Here is a 23,887-nt window from a genome sequence, read left to right as displayed (position 1 = left end):
ATGTGCTGATCATGTTATATAACGAAAGTCTACTAAAGTAACACATATTACCAATTTAAACAACATTAAGTAAATGCATTAATGAAAAACAAACATTAATGATTATAACTGAGACTACACTAATCCCAACAGCATTTTGGCAAATATATGTATTATTCCTTTAATTACATCCTGCCTATTCTTGACTTCCCATGACATTCTATACCAGATGCCTTATATGTCATTCTCAAACTAGCTACATACACCAGAAATATCTAACATATTACTGACTCAGCTTCAGCTGAAGGTCTATTTAACCAAACATCTGATCAAGGTCATTCACGTATACTGTATTAATATTATGATTAAATATAAAATCAAATATGTTTTGCAAGCTTGCCATGAATATAATATAACACCTATAAATGCCGAATTATGAACTTGGAATAATTTTCTAACAAGCTGGTAGGAGGGTGCTAAACAGTCCTCAGCCCTGATGCAAGCAGTGGGTTGGCTCTTGGGAGGAGTTATGCATTCTCAGATTGGTGAAATGCACAGGGGTATTGCCAAGGGCAGGCACTCTGTAGAAGCCTGTGAATTCAGAATAAATGACATAGTTGATGTTATTGGAGTGTGGCCTTGGTCTTTTTACCTTGGCATTTGTGTGGAGTGGGACATGCTCCTTTCTAGGACCTGCACCTTACAAGGATGTTGAGACAAGCGGTTGTGCCCAATAGGCTTTGTGCAGTGATGTCTGGCTTTTTCTTGTAACACTAACATACCTGTGTTTCTAATTTAAGGAAGTCATTTGTCTACTGGCCTTCAGTGTAAAGGACTTCTACAATGGCTGCCATTAAAGCAGGTTCTTATCCTTAGACACCAAATGCAAGGGGTCCTTTCTCCACTGAAAACCAATGAAAGGAGTCACTTCAATTTTCACTGCGCTTTTTTCTGATCTTTATCATAATTTCTTTCATTTTGTAATTATTACTGAAAATAATTCAAAACTTACTCATAAAGCTAATCTACCAGTAGTTGTAGATGTACTAATTTAGGAGGGATTGCCCAAGATGTAAAAATAATTTTAAGAGACCTTTTGTGTTAAAAAGGTTCTAGGAAATTAATCCAAAATCTATTATGCTGAGAACTGAATGCAAGATATGTATTAGATGTAAAGGTGAGACTAACTTAACAGAATTGAATTACCTTATCATCATACAAGTTTGACAATTGTACAACCCTGCAATTTTCTGTACTAACATTTTCTTTAAATTAAATTTTTTTAAAATGCCCTGGAAGGTTGCTAAAGAGTGAAGTTCAGCTAATAGGTAGTAGGTAAGACAGGAAGGTGTGGCTCACAGGGATATGAGCAACAGATCTGGTCCCATTTTAAGAATACAGAATCTGATTTTTAAGGTAGACCAGGTTCTTTGCAGAAAAAGTAACACTGCATGCAGATGTCAGGAGCAGCTTGTACTATTGCACACCAAGTATTGCCTGGAAGCTTTAAAGTAGACATCCAGTCAAAGGATAAAGATTAAACCTACTCGCACCACCATTCTAAACCCTATGCTAACTACTGTGTACAGGAAAGATGTGTATACTTAACTAATCTAAGGGCACTCTGGTCTGGTCACATGATCTCCCCAGCAGCCAGCTTGAGGGGAGAGGAGAGAGCAGCAACTGTTGTTGGCTGCCCTTCTTCTACACTGAAGCCGGTGGCAGTGACCCAATCAGATACCGGACTGGAGCGCCCTTTTTAGGTAAGTGTAGTGCCGGTACTCCTGATGAGTATGCGCTATGTCTGTAAATTTAGTTTTTTTCCCTGAACTGTAGTTGAGTTTTGGGGTTAATTGTTCTAAATTATGCTTTGGCATCAGTTCGGCTGTATTGAGTTTCTGCCTGGTCATAGGTGGGGATTGCACCTGTGAGAGGCATTAGAACGCAGTCCGGTTGGACGCATTGGGTACCAATCTCTTTCTCTGAGCCAATCAGTGGGCGCATTTCTTCCACTGTGTATTCTGGGAGAGGGTACTTAAGGTGCTGAAGTCACGTGGTTCTGGGCTTAGACTTAAACTTTAAGTCTCAGCTTAGTTAGCCCTTGACCGGACTTCTACTTTAGCATCCACCTTTTAAAGATTTTACTCTACATATATCTGAAGATTAGCATGTAAACAAGATCTTACCAGTTGACTGTCTTATTTTTTTCTTACATTATAGATTTTTATATTCGAAAACAACATCTTCTATAAAATGAACGCAGACAGCCGACCCATCCGCCTGGTCTCTACTGGGAAAGAAGGAGTCATTTTTAATGGGCTGAGCGACTGGCTTTATGAAGGTAGGACAAATTGCTTTGAAAAAAAAATGAAATACTATGAATGATAGCTGACATTTTACTGTAATAAAACCATACATTAGACTTCCATACAACAACATTAAAGTCGTTCAGTCCTTCAGATGCCAATATCGTTCCCATATGAAATGTGGCAAAGGGCATTGATAGCTTTTTTGTGACAGATCATTGTGTCTTGTTCTTAAAATTGCATCTGCACTCGGTTCTTGAAAAAGGTATGCATCACTTTGTACGCCTGGAACATAAAAAGCCTGTGTGTTTGTGATATATAGAGTGATGGATCAGGCCTTGCAAATGGCCATTTTGCTGTGAAATTGACAAGAGGTACACTTTGTCTTCCAGCACTCCCACCGCCTACAATTTGCAAGCTTGTAGCTTTATTTTGTAAATTAGGATAAAAAAAAAATGAAAAGAACGCCTAGCAACTGTATATACGTATATCAACTAGGAATACATTTAAAAAAAAATCTACTTGAATTCATAAGGTTATACATATCTATAAAAATGTATAAATACTATAACAATGTTACTTAACAGTAAGATCTCATTAGATGTGGGGATATAGGCTGTTATGTTCTTACTGACCCTTCAATGATCTTCCATAACTCCTGTCATGTAAGCATAGCCCTAAGCCAATGAAATTGTTTATTTATAAAGCACAACACGATAGGCTCAATTCAAAAAGCATTAGCTTTAGATAAGGTTCTTTATCAGCTATGTAACTGCTGTTTTCAAATCATATTGGACACAGCCAAAGATAACAAAATTGTTGAAAATAGGGATCCTTATGTGGATGTTAAAGTGGTATTAATCCCCCAAATTATTGCAGCTTACTAATTCTTAGTTGTGGTGGCCACATTTGGCATTTTTTAGGCTTTTACCTTTATTTTCATCTGGGAATCTGATCAGTAAGTCTGCTAATTATCAACTTCCTGAAGGAGCCCAGGGGCACACTTGTACAGCAGCATTATTTTAGGAGGACAGTGGGCACTAGGCGAGGGACCCCTAGTTCTATACTAAATGTTGGTAGTACCCACAATGAGAGCTGAACTTAATGCTGAGATTCTATGCAATCTTGTGGAATTTTGCAGCTCTCTGTGTGGTGAAATACATACTATAATAGATCTTCGTTATATGTGAGTAGATACATGCTTATTCATACTTTAGAGTTTAAAAACAATGTAATTTTAGTACCGTAAGTGTATATGCTATGTTGTGGACTATATTTGATGCATTTTGATGCTGTTTGAATGAACGTTTTCTGTAATTTATTTAGTAAGGAATGTAATTCCTACAGTTTGTAAGTATATAAATGCATAAAAACAGATGTCCAGTGTATTCTACATGTGGCATTGTTCATTGCTATAGTTGTTTTTTGGAAACTGCTCTATAAACAAATGTCTTTTTATGAATAGTTCCACTGAGCTCTACTGCGCTCCTGTCTCCCTCTAAAAAAAATTAAAAGTCAGCAGTTACAAATACTGTAGCTGCTGACTTTTAATATAAGGGCACTTACCTGTCCAGGGAGCCCGCAATGTCATCGTCTGAGCAGATTCTTCAATCAGTTTCGAGTCCAGGCACTGGCATCTTAACTAAGGGAAACCGTCTGTGAAGCCTTGCACCTTCACTACTGGCTTCCCACTGCACATGCACAAGCCGCGCTGCTCTTCATGAAGCTTCTGGGCCCTGTGATGTATCTCTGAAGGCTGTGGGGGAAAGAGAGGGGGCCGAACTTCCCCCTGGAAGTGGGAGCTGGTACCTATCAAAACCAGGTACCCGCTCCCCCTTACCAAAAGTTCCAATTGTCAAAGGGGAGAGGGGGAGGATGGAAACAAGCGGAACTTCTCCTTATGGGTGAAGTTCCACTTTAAAGTATAACTTTTTTTAGTTTTGGATAGAGTGGAGAGGGATTAGAACACATTTCTGTTTTTATTGCTGCCTGTTCCCCAGTTAGGGAAGTTCGCATTCTCCATGTTTCCTGTTTAACATTATCATCAAAAGCAAAAGAAAATACAAAATGTTGGGTTGTCACCAGAACAGAAATAGAGGGGACACTACTTCTGGTGACCCTGGTGACTACCCGGGATTTCCTCCCTTTGGAAGGATTTCCTTTCTCTTCCTGTTTTGGCTATGGTGGTAAAAAAAGGGGGATCCCTTTACTATTTGTCCTGGTTAGCAGGAAAATCCAACATTTTGAGTTATCATCAGAATAGGAATAGAGGGGAAAATCTTCACACGGGGCATTTGTTCTAGTGACACCTGTCTAAGATGGGATTTCCCCTCACTTTTGGAAAGATGTCTTCTCACTTTATGTTGTGTCTTCTGGGCAGAAAGTGAAGAAAAATCTCTCCATTGGCACACGGGCAAAAACCTGACAGGGGTTTAAAACATTTCCTACCCACTCCAAATTGCAGTCCTCTACCCCATCATTGATCCTAATGTAACTTATTAATACTGATGTATCTATGAATGGTGATAGTGGGGTTTAAAATATATTTCCACATTTGAAGCCAAATTTGAAAAACACCTATTTGCTATTCACATAGCATAACGCAAAAACATATTTAAAATTTTAAATTTACCATATTTTTGACAAGTATAGTGTTTAAAATGTACAAGTACAAGTGGATTAAAAATTGTATCCAGTGCGAATAGAGACTAATCTGCATGAACATAAACAAAAAAAGACAGAAAAATCACAGGAAAAATGACTTCCATTATAATAAAAGGAACATGGGCACAGTACATAGAGGAGAACAATAAAATTCAGAACTAAATACAGTATAAGATATTAGTCATCCATCACATAACTAAGGAAAGGGAACTGCTCCCATCTAGGACCAACTACCATACCAGATTATTGGAATGAGGGAAAATAAGGAAGGATATTTGGTAAAGGGAAGGCTACTAAAAAGAGGGGGAGGGCAAGAAAAAGAGTGGGGGGAAAGAGGGGAGGGAGAGACAAGCCGACTAACAGAGGGAGAATAGGAGGGGGAAGGGAAGAGGAGGAAGGAAGAAGGGAAATACCAGAAGTGGGGCAGATAGGGGAGGGGGGGAGAAACTCCAGAAAGAAGGAAAGATCTCAACTGTAGAACGGGATGTATGAATTGGATCACATATCAAACATATACTGGGGTTTTGCCAAAATTGACTGCCAAAGTGGAACACACTTTAAGAAAATAATGACTGCAGAAAAGAAAGTCAGACGGTAAAAATTGTGGTGATCTCTAACATTAGGGGTTAGCATTAGTGGTTAGTAGAAAATTGCCCCTTTGCAATGGTGGTCATTGTAGGTAAAGAATAAATCCACTATTGACCAGCAACTTCAGGAGGAACCCCATGGATCCACAGAACCATGGTTGAAAAACATATAAGGGATATAATATAGGGGGAGTTTCAGGTGTCTGTAATGTAGTTATAATGTAACCAAGATTAAAGTGAACATACACTATATTGTCAAAAGTATTGTGATACCTGCCTTTACACATACAGGACTTTATTAGTATCCCAGTCTTAGTCCGTAGGGTTCAATATTGAGTTGGCCCACCCTTTGCAGCTATAACAGCTTCAACTCTTCTGGGAAGGCTGTCCACAAGGTTTAGAAGTGTGTCTATAGGTTTGCCCATTTTAATGTTTGCCCATTCTTCCAGGAGCGCATTTGTGAGATCAGGCACTGATATGGATGAGAAGGCCTGGCTCGCAGTCTCCGCTCTAATTCATCCCAAAGGTGTTCTATCGGGTTGAGGTCAGGACTCCATGTAAGTTAATTTCCTCCAGCCTGAACTCATCCATGTCTATATGGACCTTGTTTGTGCACTGGTCCAAATCGTTTGGTGGAAGGGGGTTGGGGTGTGGGGTTGTTTTTAAGGGGTTGGGCTTGGCCCCTTAGTTCCAGTGAAGGGAACTATTAAGGCGTCAGCATACCAAGACATTTTGGACAATTTCACGCTCCCAACTTTGTGAGAACATTTTGGGGTTGGCCGCTTCCTGTTCAAACATGACTACACACCAGTGCACAAAGCAAGGTCTGTAAAAACATGGATGAGTGAGTCCTTATCTCAACCCGATAGAACACCTTTGGGATGAATTAGAGCGGAGACTGCGAGCAAAGGACTTCTCGCTTGACCTTACAAATGCGCTTCTGGAAGAATGGTCAAACATTCCCATAGACACCCTTTTAAACCTTGTGGACATCTTTCCCAGAAACGTTGAAGCTGTTATAGCTGGGCTGCCATTAAAGTTCATGTGTGTGTAAAGGAAGGTGTCCCAATACCTTCGACAATATAGGGTATTTCACCTTAAAAAAAATTCTCTACATCAATCTGGTTTTAGGGATTAGCAAGAGCTCTGATGATTGATGATGACAAATTGAATATTTCTGAGGGTGAAAAGGCATGACCGCTGTAGTTTTGTGAGTGTGATCGGTGTGTTCTGTGTATTCACACAACGTTTCATAGGAATGGCCTTATAATTGTACACAATGATATTGGTTCTTCTCCAGTGAAAGATAGCTAATGTCACAGTGTGACGTTAGGAGATGAGCCAGATGCTGCTGGGTCCCTGGGGTTTAGCTTTACTGATTGTCATTTCCATCCTGTTTTCTTCTTCATAAAACAGCATGACAGGATATTAAACACAACAGCAATGTCACTGCTGAAAATGCTCCGAGGTTACTTCACCTTTGTGGACTGTTATCAGAACTGAAATCATGCAGGCTTGCAGCCCTAGTAATCCTTTTTTATTTGTGTGACAAAATAAATTACTAGCCCATATGCATATTATCATAAACTGGAGAATGGTGTTGGCGCTTTTACTATTGCTATCTGTAATGTTCACAAGTGTTTGACATTTGTAGAACAGTTTTATTCCTTCGTATGCCTATGTTGTGTTTTGAATAGCATATTCATAGATTAGTTTATGTCACTTTTAATGGAATATGTACACAGATTAATAATGGAGGGAAACTATTTAGAATCCACAAGTCAAAGTAATCCCTCAAACTGAATAGATCAACGCGCTTGAAAGAAAACCTTCACTCAACTTATTACAAACTCTAAATTGCAGCTTTATTTATTTTATTTTTTCAGAGCAAATACCTTTTTTGCCTGTACTTGTTCCTACTTCCTCAGTCCTCGCCTAGACGAGGATGATGTCACCTTGACCCTTCACCCCCAAGACCACAGCATTCTGGGCTACAAAACTTGTCTCCTTGATCTTGTGTGTTTGCCATAGGGAGCCAGCTGTGAGTCATAAGGAACTTACAGCTGGCTCCAAAATTTAAGATGGCGGTGCTGAAGATCCACACTTTGGAGACAAATCAGCTGTGGGATACATAGCACTGGACTCCATGGGCTGGTAAATATCTCTTTTTAAAGTTAGCAGCTACACTTTTGATTCCACATGCCATGGTGAAGTTCCTCTTTAATGCCTTGTTCATCTAGACTTCCAGTGTTCTCAGGATGAACCTTTAACTTGCATAAACTCGGGGCAGTAGTTCCATCCCATACAAAGTTCCATGTTTACTATAATAACTGTGGTTCATACCCACTACCCAGTATACCCTACTGGGTATAAGGGTGGAAAGGTCCACTTCAACTTGAAAATGTTTTAGTAACACATGCTTAGCAATGCATGATTATGTGATCCATTAATATTATTTTGAAAGAACCTTATTCCTCCCCCCGATCCTACTCTATTTTATTAGAGTAAGCATAGCATTATACTTGCTAATCTTTCTTTTTTAGACAAAAAGTATCTTCTGTGCACCCCAGTGATATTGTGCACCCCACTGATATTGGTTTTAGTTGTTAAGGGTTTGGCTTTTCTGACTTTGGAATAAAGCTCTGACCTGGATCCCACCTACAAACCCAGTCCCATTGGCCAATAATGTAATCTACAATGAGTTCCCATTGACTTCAATACAGTAAAGTGAAAAATATGGTATAACCCATGGAAATTTTTTACTTTTTTAACATATTTGAACTCACAAATATTAGATCTTTATTCAAATAATGTCTATAGCTTAACATGATGTGCTTAAATAAGTACACCAAAAAAAACGTTTTAATAATTTATTTAGAAAAAATTATAATGGATATGTAATATGGAATAAGTAAGTACACCCATTGCCATCAAAAATTTGGTATTGTTTCTTTACTACAAATTACTTCTTGTAGGCATTTTGTATAAATACTCACCAGTCTCTGACGTTTACATTTTTTACCACTTCCCCATGCAAGATTTTTTTTCAGTTATAATATCATATAATATATCATATCAGTTGCAAGATATTTGTGGGTTTACTGTATGAACTGTCAGTTTCAAAATCCCCCTACAAAATTTTAATGCAAATGAACGCAGGGCTTCAATTTTTGGACAAGGGACCTTACATTTGCTCAGGCCCTGTAGCAGCTAGGCAGCCCCAAACCATATAATTTCTACCACTATGCTTCTGAAATACTGAGGGTTATTTACAAAGGGCAAATCTAGCTTGCTCTACAAGTGCACTTGCAGTGCACTTAGAAGTACAGTTGCTGTAGATCCAAGGGGGACATGCAAGGAAAATAAAAAACAGCATTTTAGCTTGCACATAATTGGATGATAAAATAAGCAGAGCTTCCCTTCATTTCAGATCTACCCCTCAGATTTACAGCGACTGCACTTCCAAGTGCACTTGTAGTGCAAAGTGGATTTGCCTTTCGTAAATAACCCCCACTGTCTTTCATTTACAGAAAATATGTCCACTATCACTGTGACCAAATAACTATATCCTTTTTTAACTCTTTATTTACAATTTTCACAGGACAGGGAAGTAAGCACATAACCACCAAACATATATGCATACAGGCAAGAAAATTACTGAAAATACGGACCAAAAGCATATAATATCGCTGCCTGCCTACAGTGGCCATCATAAATAGGAAGGTTGATGATTTGGTTTCCACCTGGTCCATTACCAGGTAGAAGAGAGAGAAAGACAATTGGGAAGAAGAAAAAAAAAAGTTAAAAGATGGAAATAAAGGGAAAACAGAGGAATTTTCAAGGGAAGGGGATAGGGGTAGGGGGAATCCCTGTATGTCACTCCCTACACTCCATTCCAGATTGAAGGTAGAGGGTCTAGGTGTCTAAGATCTCACCTGCCAGGGGCGTTTCATATTCCTTATAACATGTAAACATTAGCCAACGTAGCCATGATATTTTCCATGTGATGGAGCTCAGCAATCTTAGAGAACCACAGTATGATTGTCAGGGGCAGCGCCTGTTTCCAAAGAGCAGGAATGCACGCCTTTGCCACATTCATCGTTTTCTTATACCTATTTCTAGGGAGATGTGATAAATGTAACAGATATCTCGTTTGATCTTCACCTGGGTCACAGTCCGTTAATTGATTAATTATGGTCCTGATCTGTGACCAAAAGGTCCTGAGTTTATCACATGACCAGAATATGCAAAGAAACCTACCCACTTCCTTCTCACATCCTGAGAAGCAAATGGCAGAGGTATGTGGAAACATCTTATGCAGGGCCAACTGGACTTTATATCATCTGGTTTGAGCAAAATAGAGTACGTTGCCTCTTTGGGTTTGGGAAAATGAAGCCCTGAGGTCTCTCTCCCATTTAAGTAAAAATGGGGGTACAAAAATGTCAGATGGTTGAATTATAAGTTTGTATACTGGTCAAGGGGCTGAGCAGAGGTGTTCAAAGGGAGAAATGAAAGAAAATTCCCTGTTTGGAGATAGAGGATAAATAATGTAACAGTTGTTGGGGAGTCCCAGGGGGTGATTTACGAAAGCCGCGCACTATCAGTAGAGGCGCAAGGAGAGGCGCAATGCACATTTCCATATTTACACAATGGTGCGCCGGTAACCGAGCGCAAATCCCCCATTTAGTATAGCAATCTCGGCACACAAGAGAATGCAATCTGTGCGCCATTATGGACATGGCACATGGCATCTTCAAATCAATATTGACAGAAGATGGAGGTGCCAATATTATGGGGTGATGTGAGGAAGTTTAGTAACAACTGCTCAAGTAACAAATATGCCCAAAATAGAATGAACTAGGAGGGCTCAAGGCTTTGAGCCCAACAGCATGGGCCGACCGGCCCTCCCTTTATTAATAAGAGATAAAAGCAATATTGTAAATATTTAAGGCTATATACAGGTTAATGTATTTGGGTTAATGTCCATTTAAGAGAATGGCAAATTGGGCTGGGGCGGGGTTTAGGGGCGCAAGGCTATTGGTGATATCCCAAATGGTCATGTGACCCATGGGGAATGTTCTAGAAAGGGGGCTTATTATATATAGGACCTTCTCCCAGGTGTACTCACACCTGTTCCCAGCCAGGCAGTGAAGGTGCAACAAGCTTCCCACCCCCCTTCGCTTGTCGCTAAGCATGTTTATGTGGTCTGTCACCCTACGTGATGTACGGGGGACTTTGCTTAAAAGATTTATGTAAGCTCGAGTCCTTTAAGACTGAGCTGTTTTGAAGTACATCTTTGAAATATAAGAATTTTACGATGCAATAAAATTATCAGAATATGATTATTATTTATTAATTGATTTGAATATACCAATAAAGTGCAGCGGCCAATTCTTTGCCAATAAATGTGTTGAGTCATTATTTAAATAGGCTATATAAGTTTTGGTATTCAGCCTGCATTCCCATGAGAAAGTAACTTTTTCAGAGAAAGCCTGCTGTGCCGTACGTTTAGAACTGAGTGAGATCAATGGAAGCAGTGAGCATGCGCAAGTGGCTCTTGTGCTCGTTCACATGAGTTTGTTCAATGCGTGGCCAAAATCTTAGTAAATTTTAAGAAACGTACATGCAATTGCATGGGTTGAACAAGTACACCTCTAAACTTGACACATTTTTTTTTTTATGCTGGTTCACCTTTATGTATTTTTTTGAAGATTTGCACACGGTCATGTTAGCATGTTACGTTGCCAACATGTGACATGCACCTTGTTAATGGGGTTGTAAGTCCTCATGTTTTTTCACCTTTCCACACTCCATTCTACAATGCTCTTGTCTCTCTCCCCCCACCCCTTGGATTTCTATGGGCTAACTTTTACTTTTAAAGGGGAACTCCACACTCCACTCTATTCTCAAAAGGCTGTGAGCTGCCTTCACCAATCCAAACCACATCCTTTGTCAGAGCATACAACAGGGCCAGCTAGGAAAGGGGCAAGAAGAGCAATTTCTCAACCCCCTCCTAAACCATACAAGGCCACATTCACTCAACATAGCTGGCTGCCTTTGGGGCATGTTGGGCTCAGCTCAATACCAACCACAAAGCACCTTGTACCCACTAGTTTAAAGGGGCCTTCCACATTCAGTAGAGCCCCCCCCCCCCCCCCGTGGAAGAAACATATATTTAAATAAAAATTCTTACTGTATTTTTCATAAATATACAAATAAGTTGGCATATATTTGAAATACTACAATTTTAGATATATTTCAATATATTTGTGAATATATTATTGAATATATTTTCTGAATACATGCTAAAATATTTCAAAATATATTTTGGAATGCATTGTGAAATATGCTGCAAATATATTCAGAAATATACTGTATGTTAAATGTACTTCTGAATGCATTTAGCAATATATTTCTGCAGCCATAAATATATTGCAAAGTGCATTTTGGAATGCATTGTGAAATATTCTGTGAATATATTCTGGAATGCATGTTAAGTGCCGGTTCACACTGCCGTGACTTGTAATGTGACTTGAGAGTTCAAAGATGCATGAGTCATGCCCCATTAACGGCAATGGAACTGTTCTAATTGGTGCAACTCAGAAAAAGGTTCCTACACTACTTTAGACCGACTTCATCATGACTTGATTTTTGTTAATGAACTCGCAAGCAAGCTACAGTGAAGTCGCGCAGGCTGTCAGCTGTCAAAGTCACGCGACTTTGAAGCCGCGTAGATCTGAACCACAGTAAATGTACTTCTGAATGCAAAATTAAAAAAATGTATTCCTATTACATTCTGAAATGCATATATATATATATATATATATATATATATTGTAGGCCTATAAAACGAGCAAACATTTCTGATAGTTTTCAAAATAAATTTCCAATGCATTTCAAATATAATCCAAATGTATAGCCATTGAATTCCAAAATATTTTCTGGATGTGGAAAAAACAATAATACAGTACAATACACACAAAACCTTATTATCATGTAAATATACAAAAAAAACTACAACACACAGAATAGAAAGTGGCGTTAACTGTGGTAAATGACATTAATGACATAAAAGTTTATTTGTGGTATTCTGCTATTCAGCGTCACTGATCACACCTTTTGAAGTCCCAGGAAACTTTCCCAAAGTAGCAGATTTAAAAAAGTAAATGGAAAATGTTAGACTTATTAGATTTGCAAGACCTCATTCACACTACAGTGCTGCTAAAGCACCGGACGTTTTTGTGGTGTTTTCGCAGGCGCTAGCAAATTATATTTTGTTTTGTTTTTTAAAAGGAAAAGAGTCCAGTTTTGCGGCACTTTGGAAGAGCTGCCCAATAATTTCCATAGGCAGGAGCGTTTTAGCTCCCAAACCCCCCAAAGATGCTGCTTGCAGGACTTTTTCTAATGTCCTGCAAGCGCACCGCCCGAGTGTGAAAGTGCTCATTGCACTTATTGGGAAGCACTGCCTCAGTGCCTGCATTGGGAAAACTGCCTCAGTGTGAAAGGGGTCTAACGGATGCAACTGAGTAAATAAAACAAAATTAAGCATCTAGAAAAATTATAAATATATTGTAGACTTTTCAAAAATCCGTATAAAAATCAACATCTTGCCTACAACTTGCCTTATTAATTCAGATTACTACCAGACTGAACAAGGGAGGCTTATCAGAATCCGGGAGCCCCCTTTAATAAGGGGGCCCCCTACCCTAATCGGCAGTCCAGTGGGCAATTTTGAGTCAAGACTTCTTTCTAAGTCCGCCGGACTTTTGGGAAGAAAAGTCCGCCGGATAGTCTGATCGTGTGTATGCGGCATTACAGTCTACATGCCAAAGCTGATGTTTTCACAGGGTCTAACTGCACCCGCTTCTCTCCATCTGTCAGCTGCATGGAGGCACCGCCTTGAAAGTTACTTTTTTGTTAAAGTGGTTGTAAAGACACAAGGTAAAGACACAAGGTTTTTCACCTTCATGTATTCTATGCATGAAGGTAAAAAACCTTCTGTGTGCAGCAGCCCCACAATGCTTACATGAGCCCCCTCACGATCCAGCGATGTCCACGACAGCCTTATCTCTCTGGGGACTGGCACTGCTGATTGGCTTTCCATTTATCAGCTGTCAGTCTTGGTCAGGTGCTTTGACAGCGGCTGGTGGCCCATCTATCAGAATCAAAAAAAAAAGAAAAAATATTCAGCTTTTCACCTCCACACACCCCCCCCCCCCCACACACACACACACACACACACACACACACACACACACCACTAACCTCCTTCTGCACAATTCATTTGATGGCAGCTGAATGTAAACAGTAGGTAGTGGGGAAACCATAGCCAAACTGCCATTGGCTGTATTAAATTGTAATAGCCAAAGGCAGGCTATTACTCCCCCTTCCCATTGCCTGTTGTCAATCAGCAGAGGAAGACCTGAAGAAGAATGTACTCCTTAAAACCCTCTCATTTGCGGATTGACAGCAGGCGGGTGTGGGCGGGTGCAATAGCCCACTAGCTATTGGCTACTGCAATTTAAAATAGTGAATAGCAACCTGGCTATTGATTCCCCTGCTACCTGCTCTTTTTTTCCTATATTATGACAGTGGCTGTCAGAATATAAAAAAAATAATTGGTATCTGTACGGAAAAATCTATATCTGTTGACACCTAGTAGCAGGGCAGATAATAATTGGTAAAATATTGGTAGCACTCTGCACTGAGATTATGCTGCATGGTGACTGGGTATAGAATGAAAGCCATACAATATTATATGCAGTAATTTGCACTGAGATTATGCAAAAGGATTAATTAACAGGAAAACATCTACTAATTGCCTAACAAGACACATCCAATGAGATGACATTAACCAATTGTATTGGGCATGCGCTATTATCAATGAGAAAAATGCAGTTACCCTACCGTCAGTTGCAGTTTACATATGCGGGTATTTATTTTTGCTATTTGTGTTTCAATGTGCGCCGGTTCGCATGTTCAATTAATGTATGAACTGGTGCAGTGCCTTCTTCTTAGTAAATCCCCCCTCTAGTGTCCAAATGATTGTCAAACAGCTGCTGAAGAGCAAAAGCAAATTCACTAAAGAACTCACAAAGCACATAAATGCCAGATTTCAAGAGTTACTATGTCTTTGATTGGTCCAGAAGGCCCAGTTTTTACTTATATGTTAAATTGCGAAACGCATTCTTGCTCTAATGTTCTCTGTGGACAGCAAAGGCTTTTTCTTAACCCACCACGCATGCAGGTTAAATTGGTGCAGTTCTCTGATCGTAGATGCATGCATTTTGATCCCAACTACTTCAAGAGATACCTGAACTTCCTGTTATAAAATTTGGGGGTTCTTGGAGACTTTTAGTTTCAAATGTTCATCTGTTGGGTTCAAATTGCTGAGCTGGTCAGTCCCAGACAAATTAGCAGTTGTTTGCAATCCATGAAACTTGTAGATTGTTTTTCTTACAGCACAATGATTGATTACACATCATTTTTATCAATCTTTTTAAATCACTAGCCTGACCCATAAGCATCCACAATTTTCTTTCTAAGGGCCACAGAGTTCTCTTGATCTTGGCATTATGACACCGCACATGTCAATAAGAAAGAAGGTTCCATCTCCATACTCCCTTAGGAGGTTCTAATCATTGGCATGTAATCAGGAGCACCATATTCTAATTTCATCGATTTTAAGTAGTCGTAAACGTAGGAGTGTACCGTATTTTTCGGACTATAAGGCGCACTTAAAAGCCTAAATTTTCTCAAAAATCGACTGTGCGCCTTATAATGCGGTGCGCCTTATATATGACCTGTTGACATCGCTGGAGTTCTTTGGTTAATGCACCCGGAATGATGGCAAGCACCGAATTAGTTTTCTTCACTTGGGCTTTGACAGTATCTGTCAGATGGGCGCGCATGGAGTCACAGATCAATAGGGATGGAGATTTGTGGAAAAAGCCACCCGGTCTCTTACCGTAAACCGACGTACCGTAAACCTCTCTCAGGTTGTTCTACTGCGTGACTGATAGCGATGAGTTTGAAATCCGCTTCGTAAGCATGTCTCTTAACAGGAGCCATTTTTGGGGCAGCGGGTATACCGTAGAAAATGAACGAATGAATGCGCACACCTCCTGACTAAGATGGCCATAATGCCCAATCCAAGCAGTGCAGCTTTGTGGGATTACCAAAGCTAGGAAGCTGCACTGCTTGGATTGGGCATTACGGCCATCTTAGTCAGGAGGTGTGCGCATTCATTCGTTCATTTTCTATGGTATACCCGCTGCCCCAAAAATGGCTCCTGTTAAGAGACATGCTTATGATGCGGATTTCAAACTGAAGGCTATCAGTCATGCAGTAGAGCATGGAAATAGAGTAGCTGCGAGAGAATTCAACATTAATGAATCAATGGTACGGAAGAAGATGCCCTGCGCCAGGTAAAGAAGACCAAACTGAGTTTCCGAGGAAACAAAGCAAGATGGCCACAGTTGGAGGACAAAATTGAACAGTGGGTTATTGAACAGAGAACCGCAGTTAGAAGTGTCTCTACTGTCTCTATTCAAATCAAAGCAACAGTGATCGCACGCGACATGGAGATCAACGACTTTCGAGGAGGTCCCTCTTGGTGCTTCCGTTTCATGAAAAGGCGGAATCTCTCTATCCGCACAAGAACCACTATGTCACAGCAACTGCCAAAGGATTCCGAAGAAAAGCTGGCCATTTTCCGTACCTACTGCAAGAACAAGATCAATGAACAGAAGATCCGGCCAGAGCACATCACCAACATGGACGAGGTCCCCCTTACCTTTGATATCCCTGTAAACCGTACTGTCGAGAGAACAGGGACCAGTACGGTATCTATACGCACTACAGGAAACGAGAAGTCATCCTTCACTGTAGTTCTCGGTTGCCAGGCTAATGGCCAGAAACTACCACCCATGGTAATTTTCAAGAGGAAGACTCTGCCAAAAGAAAAGTTTCCGGTTGGCATCATCATCAAGGCTAACCCGAAGGGCTGGATGGACGAGGAGAAGATGAGTGAGTGGCTGAGAGAGGTTTACGTCAAGAGACCGGGTGGCTTTTTCCACGAATCTCCATCCCTATTGGTCTGTGACTCCATGCGCGCCCATCTGACAGATACTGTCAAAGCCCAAGTGAAGAAAACTAATTCGGTGCTTGCCATCATTCCGGGTGGATTAACCAAAGAACTGCAGCCACTAGATATAGGTGTCAACAGGTCATTTAAAGTTAAATTGCGAGCTGCGTGGGAGCATTGGATGACAGAAGGCGAACACACATTCACCAACACAGGGAGGCAACGCCGGGCGAGTTACGCCACTATCTGCCAGTGGATCGTGGATGCCTGGGCGAAGGTATCAGTCACCAGTGTAATCCGAGCTTTCAAGAAGTCCGGAATTATCACTGAACAGCTAAGTACCGGTACCGATGACAGCAACGAGACTGACTCGGATACTGATGAGAATGATGAGAGGGATACGGGCGTGCTTGATGCCGAAATCGCCCAATTGTTAAACTCAGACACTGAAGATGAAGAATTTGATGGATTTGCGGGAGAAGAATAAAGTGAAAAAGTGAGTGTCTGGTTTTGTACGGTATTCACCGGTAACTGAACAGTGTTAAGAGTTATTGAAGAATAAAGTGAAAAAGTGAGTGTCTGGTTTTGTACGGTATTCACCGGTAACTGAACAGTGTTAAGAGTTATTGAAGAATAAAGTGAAAAAGTGAGTGTCTGGTTTTGTATTTAACTGAACAGTGTTAAGAGTTATTGTTGTAGACCATTTTATGGTTATTGCTAAAGAGTTGAATAAAATTTGACTTACAGTACCGCATCAGAGTTTTGTTTCATTAAATGCGCCTTATAATCCAGTGCGCCTTATAGTCCGGTGCGCCTTATATATGGAAATATCCCATTAGCAGCCGATCATTGCTAGTGCGCCTTATAATCCGGTGCACCTTATAGTCCGAAAAATACGGTAATTACTTTTCCCAGAAGACAAATCTGTATTTGTGTTAGGTTGGATCATGAAAATGAATATGCCATGAGGTTGATTTACTAAAGGCAAATCCACTTTGCACTACAAGTGCGCTTGGAAATGCAGTCGCTTTAGATCTGAGGGGAAGATCTGAAATGAGGGGAAGCTCTGCTGATTTTATCATCCAATCATGTACAAGCAAAAATTTTGTTTTTTTATTTTCCTTGCATCCCCCCTTAGATCTACAGCGACTGCACTTCCAAGTGCACTTGCAGTAAACTTGTAGTGCAAAGTGGATTTCCCTTTAGTAAATAAACCTCCATGTCAATTTTTTTGTGTCATTTGTTCAAGTATTTTGCCCTTATCTGTAGGGACTATTTCACTGCTTTAACACCCTGGACGTCCCCCCACATGTACGCCTCCCAAGTGTGCACCCCGTGAGGGGCAAATTGGGCATGCTCTGTGAGCGCTGTTTTCCTTGGACACAGCGGATAAGAGATTGGGGTAAAGGGCCAATCACAGCTTTCGTTTACCATGTGATCAGCTGTGTGCAATCACAGCTGTCACAGATGTAAACAGACTGAATTGCATTGCTGGTTATTGGTTCTCCTTTCCTCACACAGACTGCGTATGAGGAAAGGAGAGCCGATCTGTGAAGGGCACAGTGAGTACATTATTTACACTGACACACAGCACCCTGATTATCAGTGCAACCTCATCAGTGTCCATCAGTGTAGTTTATTAGTACCCATCAGTGAAGAAGAAAAATTAATTACTTGCAAAATTTTATAACAGAAACAAGAAAAACTTTTTTTTTCAACATTTTCACTCTTTTATTTATTTAACAAAAACTAAAAAACCCCAGTGGTGATTCAATATCACCAAAAAAATCTTTGTCTAAAAAAAATATTATAGAAATGTAATTTAGGTACAGTGTTGCATGGCTGAGAAATTGTCATTCGAGGTGTTACAGCACTGAAATCTGAAAATTGGCCTGCAAAAGTCAAGGTTAAAGTAGAACTATAAGCACATTTTGTATTTCATTTTGGATAGAGCAAGGGAGGTTTATAACCCCTGTCAGATTTCTTTTTCTCAATCTGTGTCCCATTGCAGAGATTTCTCTTCACTTCCTGTCCCCAGCCAAACAGGAAGTGAGAGGAAATCCCTGCAAATTAAGGGAATTCCTTGGGGTCCCCCAGGTCACCTAGTGCCCCCCATTGGAAGAGTTCCCCTCTATTACTTTTCCGAGGCCAACCCAAAATGTGTGATTTTCTTTTACTTTCACTTTCAATGATAACAGTAAACAGGACAAATAAGAGAGGGTGAATCTCCTTAACAGGGGCACAGACAGCCATAAAAACAAACAAGCAATCTAATATTCTAATGACCTACTAACTGCTAAAACAAATGGTCACTACTCCATACTCATACTACTTAATCTCTATGCAGCCTTTGATACTGTTGACCATCCCCTCCTCCTCAAAAAACTCCACTCTCTTGGCCTTCAACACTCTGCTCTCTCCTGGCTCCTCTCCTCCCACCTATCATAGCGCTCCTTCAGTGTGACCCTATAACTATGTTTCCTCCTATCCACCGCCTCTTATTGTAGGGGTATCTCGAGGTTCTGTCCTTGGACCCCTTCTCTTCTCCATTCACACCTCCTCCCTTGGTCTGTTAATAAACTCCCATAGCTTCCAGTACCACCTCTATGCTGATGACACACACATTTTTCTCTCTACTCCTCACCTCACTCCTTCAATCTCCTCTCGCATTACTAACTGACATATCAACATGGATGTCACACCATTTCCTCAAACTCAATCTTTTTAAAACTGATCTCATAAATTTCCTCTAGCCCGTGCCCCTCTCCCTGACTTCTCCATCAAGATCAATAATACAACCATCAATCCCTCTCCTCATGCCAAGGTACTAGGTGTAATCCTAGACTCTGACCTGTCCTTTCAGCCCAAAATCCAATCACTGTCCAAATGGTCCAGACTTCACTTCAAAAACATTTTTTTTAAATACGCCCCTTTCTAACTGTCAAGACCACTAAGCAACTTATTTACCCCCTTGTTATCTCTTGCCTTGACTATTGTAACTTCATCCTCATTGGCCTACCTCTCCGCAAGCTCTCCCCTCTTCAGTCCATCATGAATGCCGCTGCGAGATTCATCCACCTTACCAACCGTTCAATGTCCGCCACTCCTCTCTGCCAATCCCTCCACTCGCTTCCCATTGCCCAAAGAATAAAATTCAAAACACTAACTTTGCCCCGAGCTACATTACCAATCTTATCTCCAAATATCACCCAAACCATCCTCTCAGCTCCTCCCAAGACCTTCTGCTCTCTAGCTCCCTTGTCTTCTCCTCCCATGCTTGTCTCCAGAACTTCTCCAGAGCCTCTCCCATCCTCTGGAATGCACTACCCCAATCTGTCCGACTATCTCCTACTCTGTCCACTTTTAGGCAATCCCTGAAAACTCATCTCTTCAGGGTGGCCTATCTTGTCTCCAGATAACAACTGAATATTCTACTCCCCTCATCAGTTCATCCCTCACAGTCCCTACCTTTTCTTTCACCAGTCCCTCCCTCTTAGATTGTAAGCTCACAGGAGCAGGGCTTTTCTAACCCTCTGGTTTTGAATTGTACTATTGGTGTAGTGTCTCCCTGCATTGTAAAGTGCTGCGCAATCTGTGGGCGCTATATAAATCCTGTCTAATAAAAATAATAATAATTTCTCTGCGCTCTATCCAAAACTTAAAAAAAAATTGCTTTTAGTTATACTTTAAATCAAGATCCAATATTATTATCATTATTCATGATTTATATAGCGCCAACAGTTTACGCAGTGCTTTATAATGTAGAGAGGGGATAGCACAATTACAGTACAGTTCAATACAGAAGGGACCGGAGGGCCCTGCTCGTAGATCTTACATTCTAAAGGAAGGGGGAATAGAAGAGCATTACATTGGAAAAAACTCAGAAGACAAGACTGTTTTAAGTTAATCTATGCAAGTGTTCAGAAACAGAGGAATCCTAGTTTCCTGGAAAGTCCAAATAATTCATTATATCCAAATTGCCTAGTAGTGCACAGGAAACTAACCCAGGTGGCTATAACTACAAATGTTAACAGCTTTTAAGCAATGTGGCGAATATACTGTTTGAGGCGCCATAGTGCTGAAATGTTTTTTTAACACTGGTTTAGCATTAGAAGAGTTCATTTTAACCAACCAAGGACTGCCTCACATACATTTACTGTGGCATGGCGGCCCTTAAGTGCAAAATCACATATCTGTACGTGATTCCTGTTATCGGCCCTGGGACGCAATGTGCGCACGAGCCGCTGGAGCCACGCCAGCGGGTCTCGCTAAGGCCAATCAACGATGGCTGCCGGGACCTGCCGATCGTTTGTAGGAGAGGGAGAGCGGCAATCTACCTATGTAAACAAGGCAGACCGCTGTTCTGTCAGAGAGGGAGAGAGAAATCTTGTGTTCCTGCTAATCAGGAACACCGATGTCTCTCTTTCTCCAGTCAGTCCATCCCCCACACAGTTAGAAAGCATTCCCTAGGAGCACACTTAACCCTTTGATCGCCCCTGATGTTAACCCCTTCCCTTCCAGTGTTAATTTTTACAGTGGCAGTGCATTTTTTTTTAGCATTGATCACTGTATTGGTGTCACTGGTCTCCAAAAAGTGTTACTTAGTGTCAGATTTGTCTGCCGCAATGTCACAGTTCTGCTAAAAATCGCTGATCGCACCCATTACTAATAAAAACAATTTAAAAAAAGTCCATAAAGCTATCCCATCGTTTGTAGAAACTATAACTTTTGCGCAAACCAATCAATATACGCTTTTTTGAGATTTTTTTTTTTTTTGCCAAAAATATGTAGCAGAATACAAATTGGCCTAAATTGATCAAGAAATTAGATTTTTTTTCATGTTGTAAAGCGTTGAGCAAACTGTTGGCGATATATAAAACCTGTATAATAATAATAATAATAATAATATTTATAATTTTTTAAAAAATTTTATTGGATATATTTTATAGCAGAAAATAAAAAATATTTATTTTTTTCAAAATTGTTGGTCTTTTTTTGTTTATAGCACAAAAAATAAAAGCCACAGAGGTGATCAAATACCACCAAAATAAACCTCTATTTGTGGGGAAAAACGAACATCAATTTTATTTGGGCACATCGCCGCACAACCACACAATTGTCAGTTGTAATGGAGCAGTGCCGTATCACAAAAATTGGCCTGGTCAGGAAGGGGGTAAAACCTACCGGAGCTGAAGTGGTTAATTAATTGTTACAAATAAAAACGTACGACTTAGAAAATAATTCCTCAATGTATAAGAAGTACATTTATATATGACAGCTGATGATGAATGTCCTCAGGCCAGGAGATCCTTTTTTTCCCAGTCTTCCAAATGAGGAATTCAAATCAGGACCTATGCTGCCTTTAATATCCCAGCTATGATCAGAGCCCTGTCCTGTAATGAATAGGTCCCTTACTATCACTGTTCAGCCAGAGCTTCAAACATGAGCAGTCTGATGAGACAAAATTAGAAACACTGTTTTGCTGCTGCCACCTTGTGGATATATTTACTTATTGCCTAATTTATTTAATTTTAACAAAACAATGCACAAATAGGTGTCTGTGTTGTGTCCTTGCTTGCTTCTTAAGTGATTGCAGAATTATTTTATTATTAAATTTTTTGGTATTATAACATGGGAAAAAAAACACTTAAAAAAGATAAATATCAGCATAAAAAAATATAAGTCATATCTATGCATAAGCCATAGCTCCCAACTTTCCCTGATTTCGAGGGACTGTTCCAGATTTGGAACAAAGCGGTTGATTTACTAAAGGCAGTTTCTCCAGAGCTTAGTAAATGAGCAGAAGCTCTGCTGACTTCCATCATCCAATCATGTGAAAGCAAAAATGCTGTTTTTTTTTTTTTATCTTATTTTCCTTGCACGTGATTGGGTATTCTTTGCAAACTGCACTTTGCAAAGTGAAGAGTGTATTTGCCTTTAGTGAATCAACCCCATAGTCCCTCTGTCCCTCTTTCCTCCTCATTTGTCCCTCATTTTGGATTCATCTATATAGTTGTATATAAAATACACTTTTTATCCTTCAAAAAGTGTTTCCCAGTGCTAAACCTTTCATCCAATTTTTAAATTGCTGCTTTTGTAAATGTCAAAAGCCAATATAAAGGAATAGTAATGATAAAAAAAAAGCACTTGTGGGTTCAACCAACCATTTTTTTTTTTTTTTTTTTTTTTTATAATTCCCTGTTAGGGGGCATGGCAGAGGGTCTGTCCTTTGCTACATCATTTTGCTAATAGGTGCCCCTCATTTCCATTTCAAAACATTGGGAGGCATGCATAATCTGAAATAACAAAAGCTTTAGAAATACTGTTATGCAAAGTACAGTCAAGTGGAGTCAAGTGCGCTTTCCACAGTATCTGCTCATTATCAGAATGTTGTGGGTGACAGCAGGTCTTCCTAAAGCTTTCCAGCTCCCATGCATGCGCACTCAAGCTTGTTCAGGGCCAGTTAACGATGAGGAAACTTCGTCATACATGCTATTTAGTTTGCCTTTGGAGCTGAGTATCATTAAAAGTATTATGTTGTGACTGTAACTTGTGTGTGTAGGAATGTAGAAGGACACGTAGTGAGAAAGCAACAGGCTGTCAGATTTTCCTTTCCAAAGTTTAGTAGATTTGGGGACCATACTAGCGCAAGACTGAAATTCCCAGTAAACTTCTTTGGCTACAGATCTGGATATATAACATAGGGTTAGCTACTGAGACCTGCCAAAAACTGATTTATGAAATTTTGCTTCATGAATTCATTGCTGAAATTAAATGGTAATGTGAGCAGATTGAAATTGTTCATTATTCAATTTGTATGCCCCGTTTGGGAGGCTTTGGGGGCCAGATCCCCTGCTGTTTGTTGCAATACAAAGTGTTTGTATACCTGCAGCTCATTAACCAGCTGTGTACTCCTTGGGCATTACAGTGTTTTGTACTCCCTGTATGCCCAGTGCTTTCATTTATGTGCCAGTTAAGGGCACGTCTAAGATGCTACTGACTCTAAAGCTGAGACTAGTATTCAAAACTTGCAGTGCTTCTGAACAGAGGTAAACACCAGCTCCTCATAGTTTGTAGGGAACACTTGAGGAATGGCCTTGCAGAATATAAAGCCCCATGTGCCATGACAATGGAGAAATTCCCATTGAGAGCCAGGGGTGACGTTAGAAGAAAAGTGGAGAAAACACATACAAAGTGGAAAAAGAAGAGGGTGGAAGAGGAGATACAATAGTGGCAAACATAAAGTCACAGAAAACAAAGGCAAC

General features: G+C 40.2%; 1 protein-coding gene across 4 annotated transcripts in view; it reads left to right on the top strand.

The window, feature by feature from the left end:
* DPP6 (dipeptidyl peptidase like 6) overlaps positions 1-23,887 on the top strand; it is a 1,860,394-nt gene that overhangs the window by 1,635,231 nt on the left and 201,276 nt on the right. For all 4 annotated transcript variants that reach the window (XM_077491167.1, XM_077491164.1, XM_077491165.1 and 1 more), the window contains exon 8: positions 2,200-2,320. In XM_077491167.1, coding sequence (XP_077347293.1) covers positions 2,200-2,320 — 121 coding nt within the window. The remainder of the gene's footprint in view (positions 1-2,199; positions 2,321-23,887) is intronic.

The sequence above is a fragment of the Lithobates pipiens genome, unplaced genomic scaffold, assembly GCF_037356315.1.
Source record: "Lithobates pipiens isolate NorthernLeopardFrog02 unplaced genomic scaffold, aLitPip1_a1.2 Scaffold_19, whole genome shotgun sequence".
In the NCBI taxonomy this organism is placed as follows: domain Eukaryota; kingdom Metazoa; phylum Chordata; class Amphibia; order Anura; family Ranidae; genus Lithobates; species Lithobates pipiens.
This window is presented reverse-complemented; position numbering and strand designations above follow the sequence as displayed.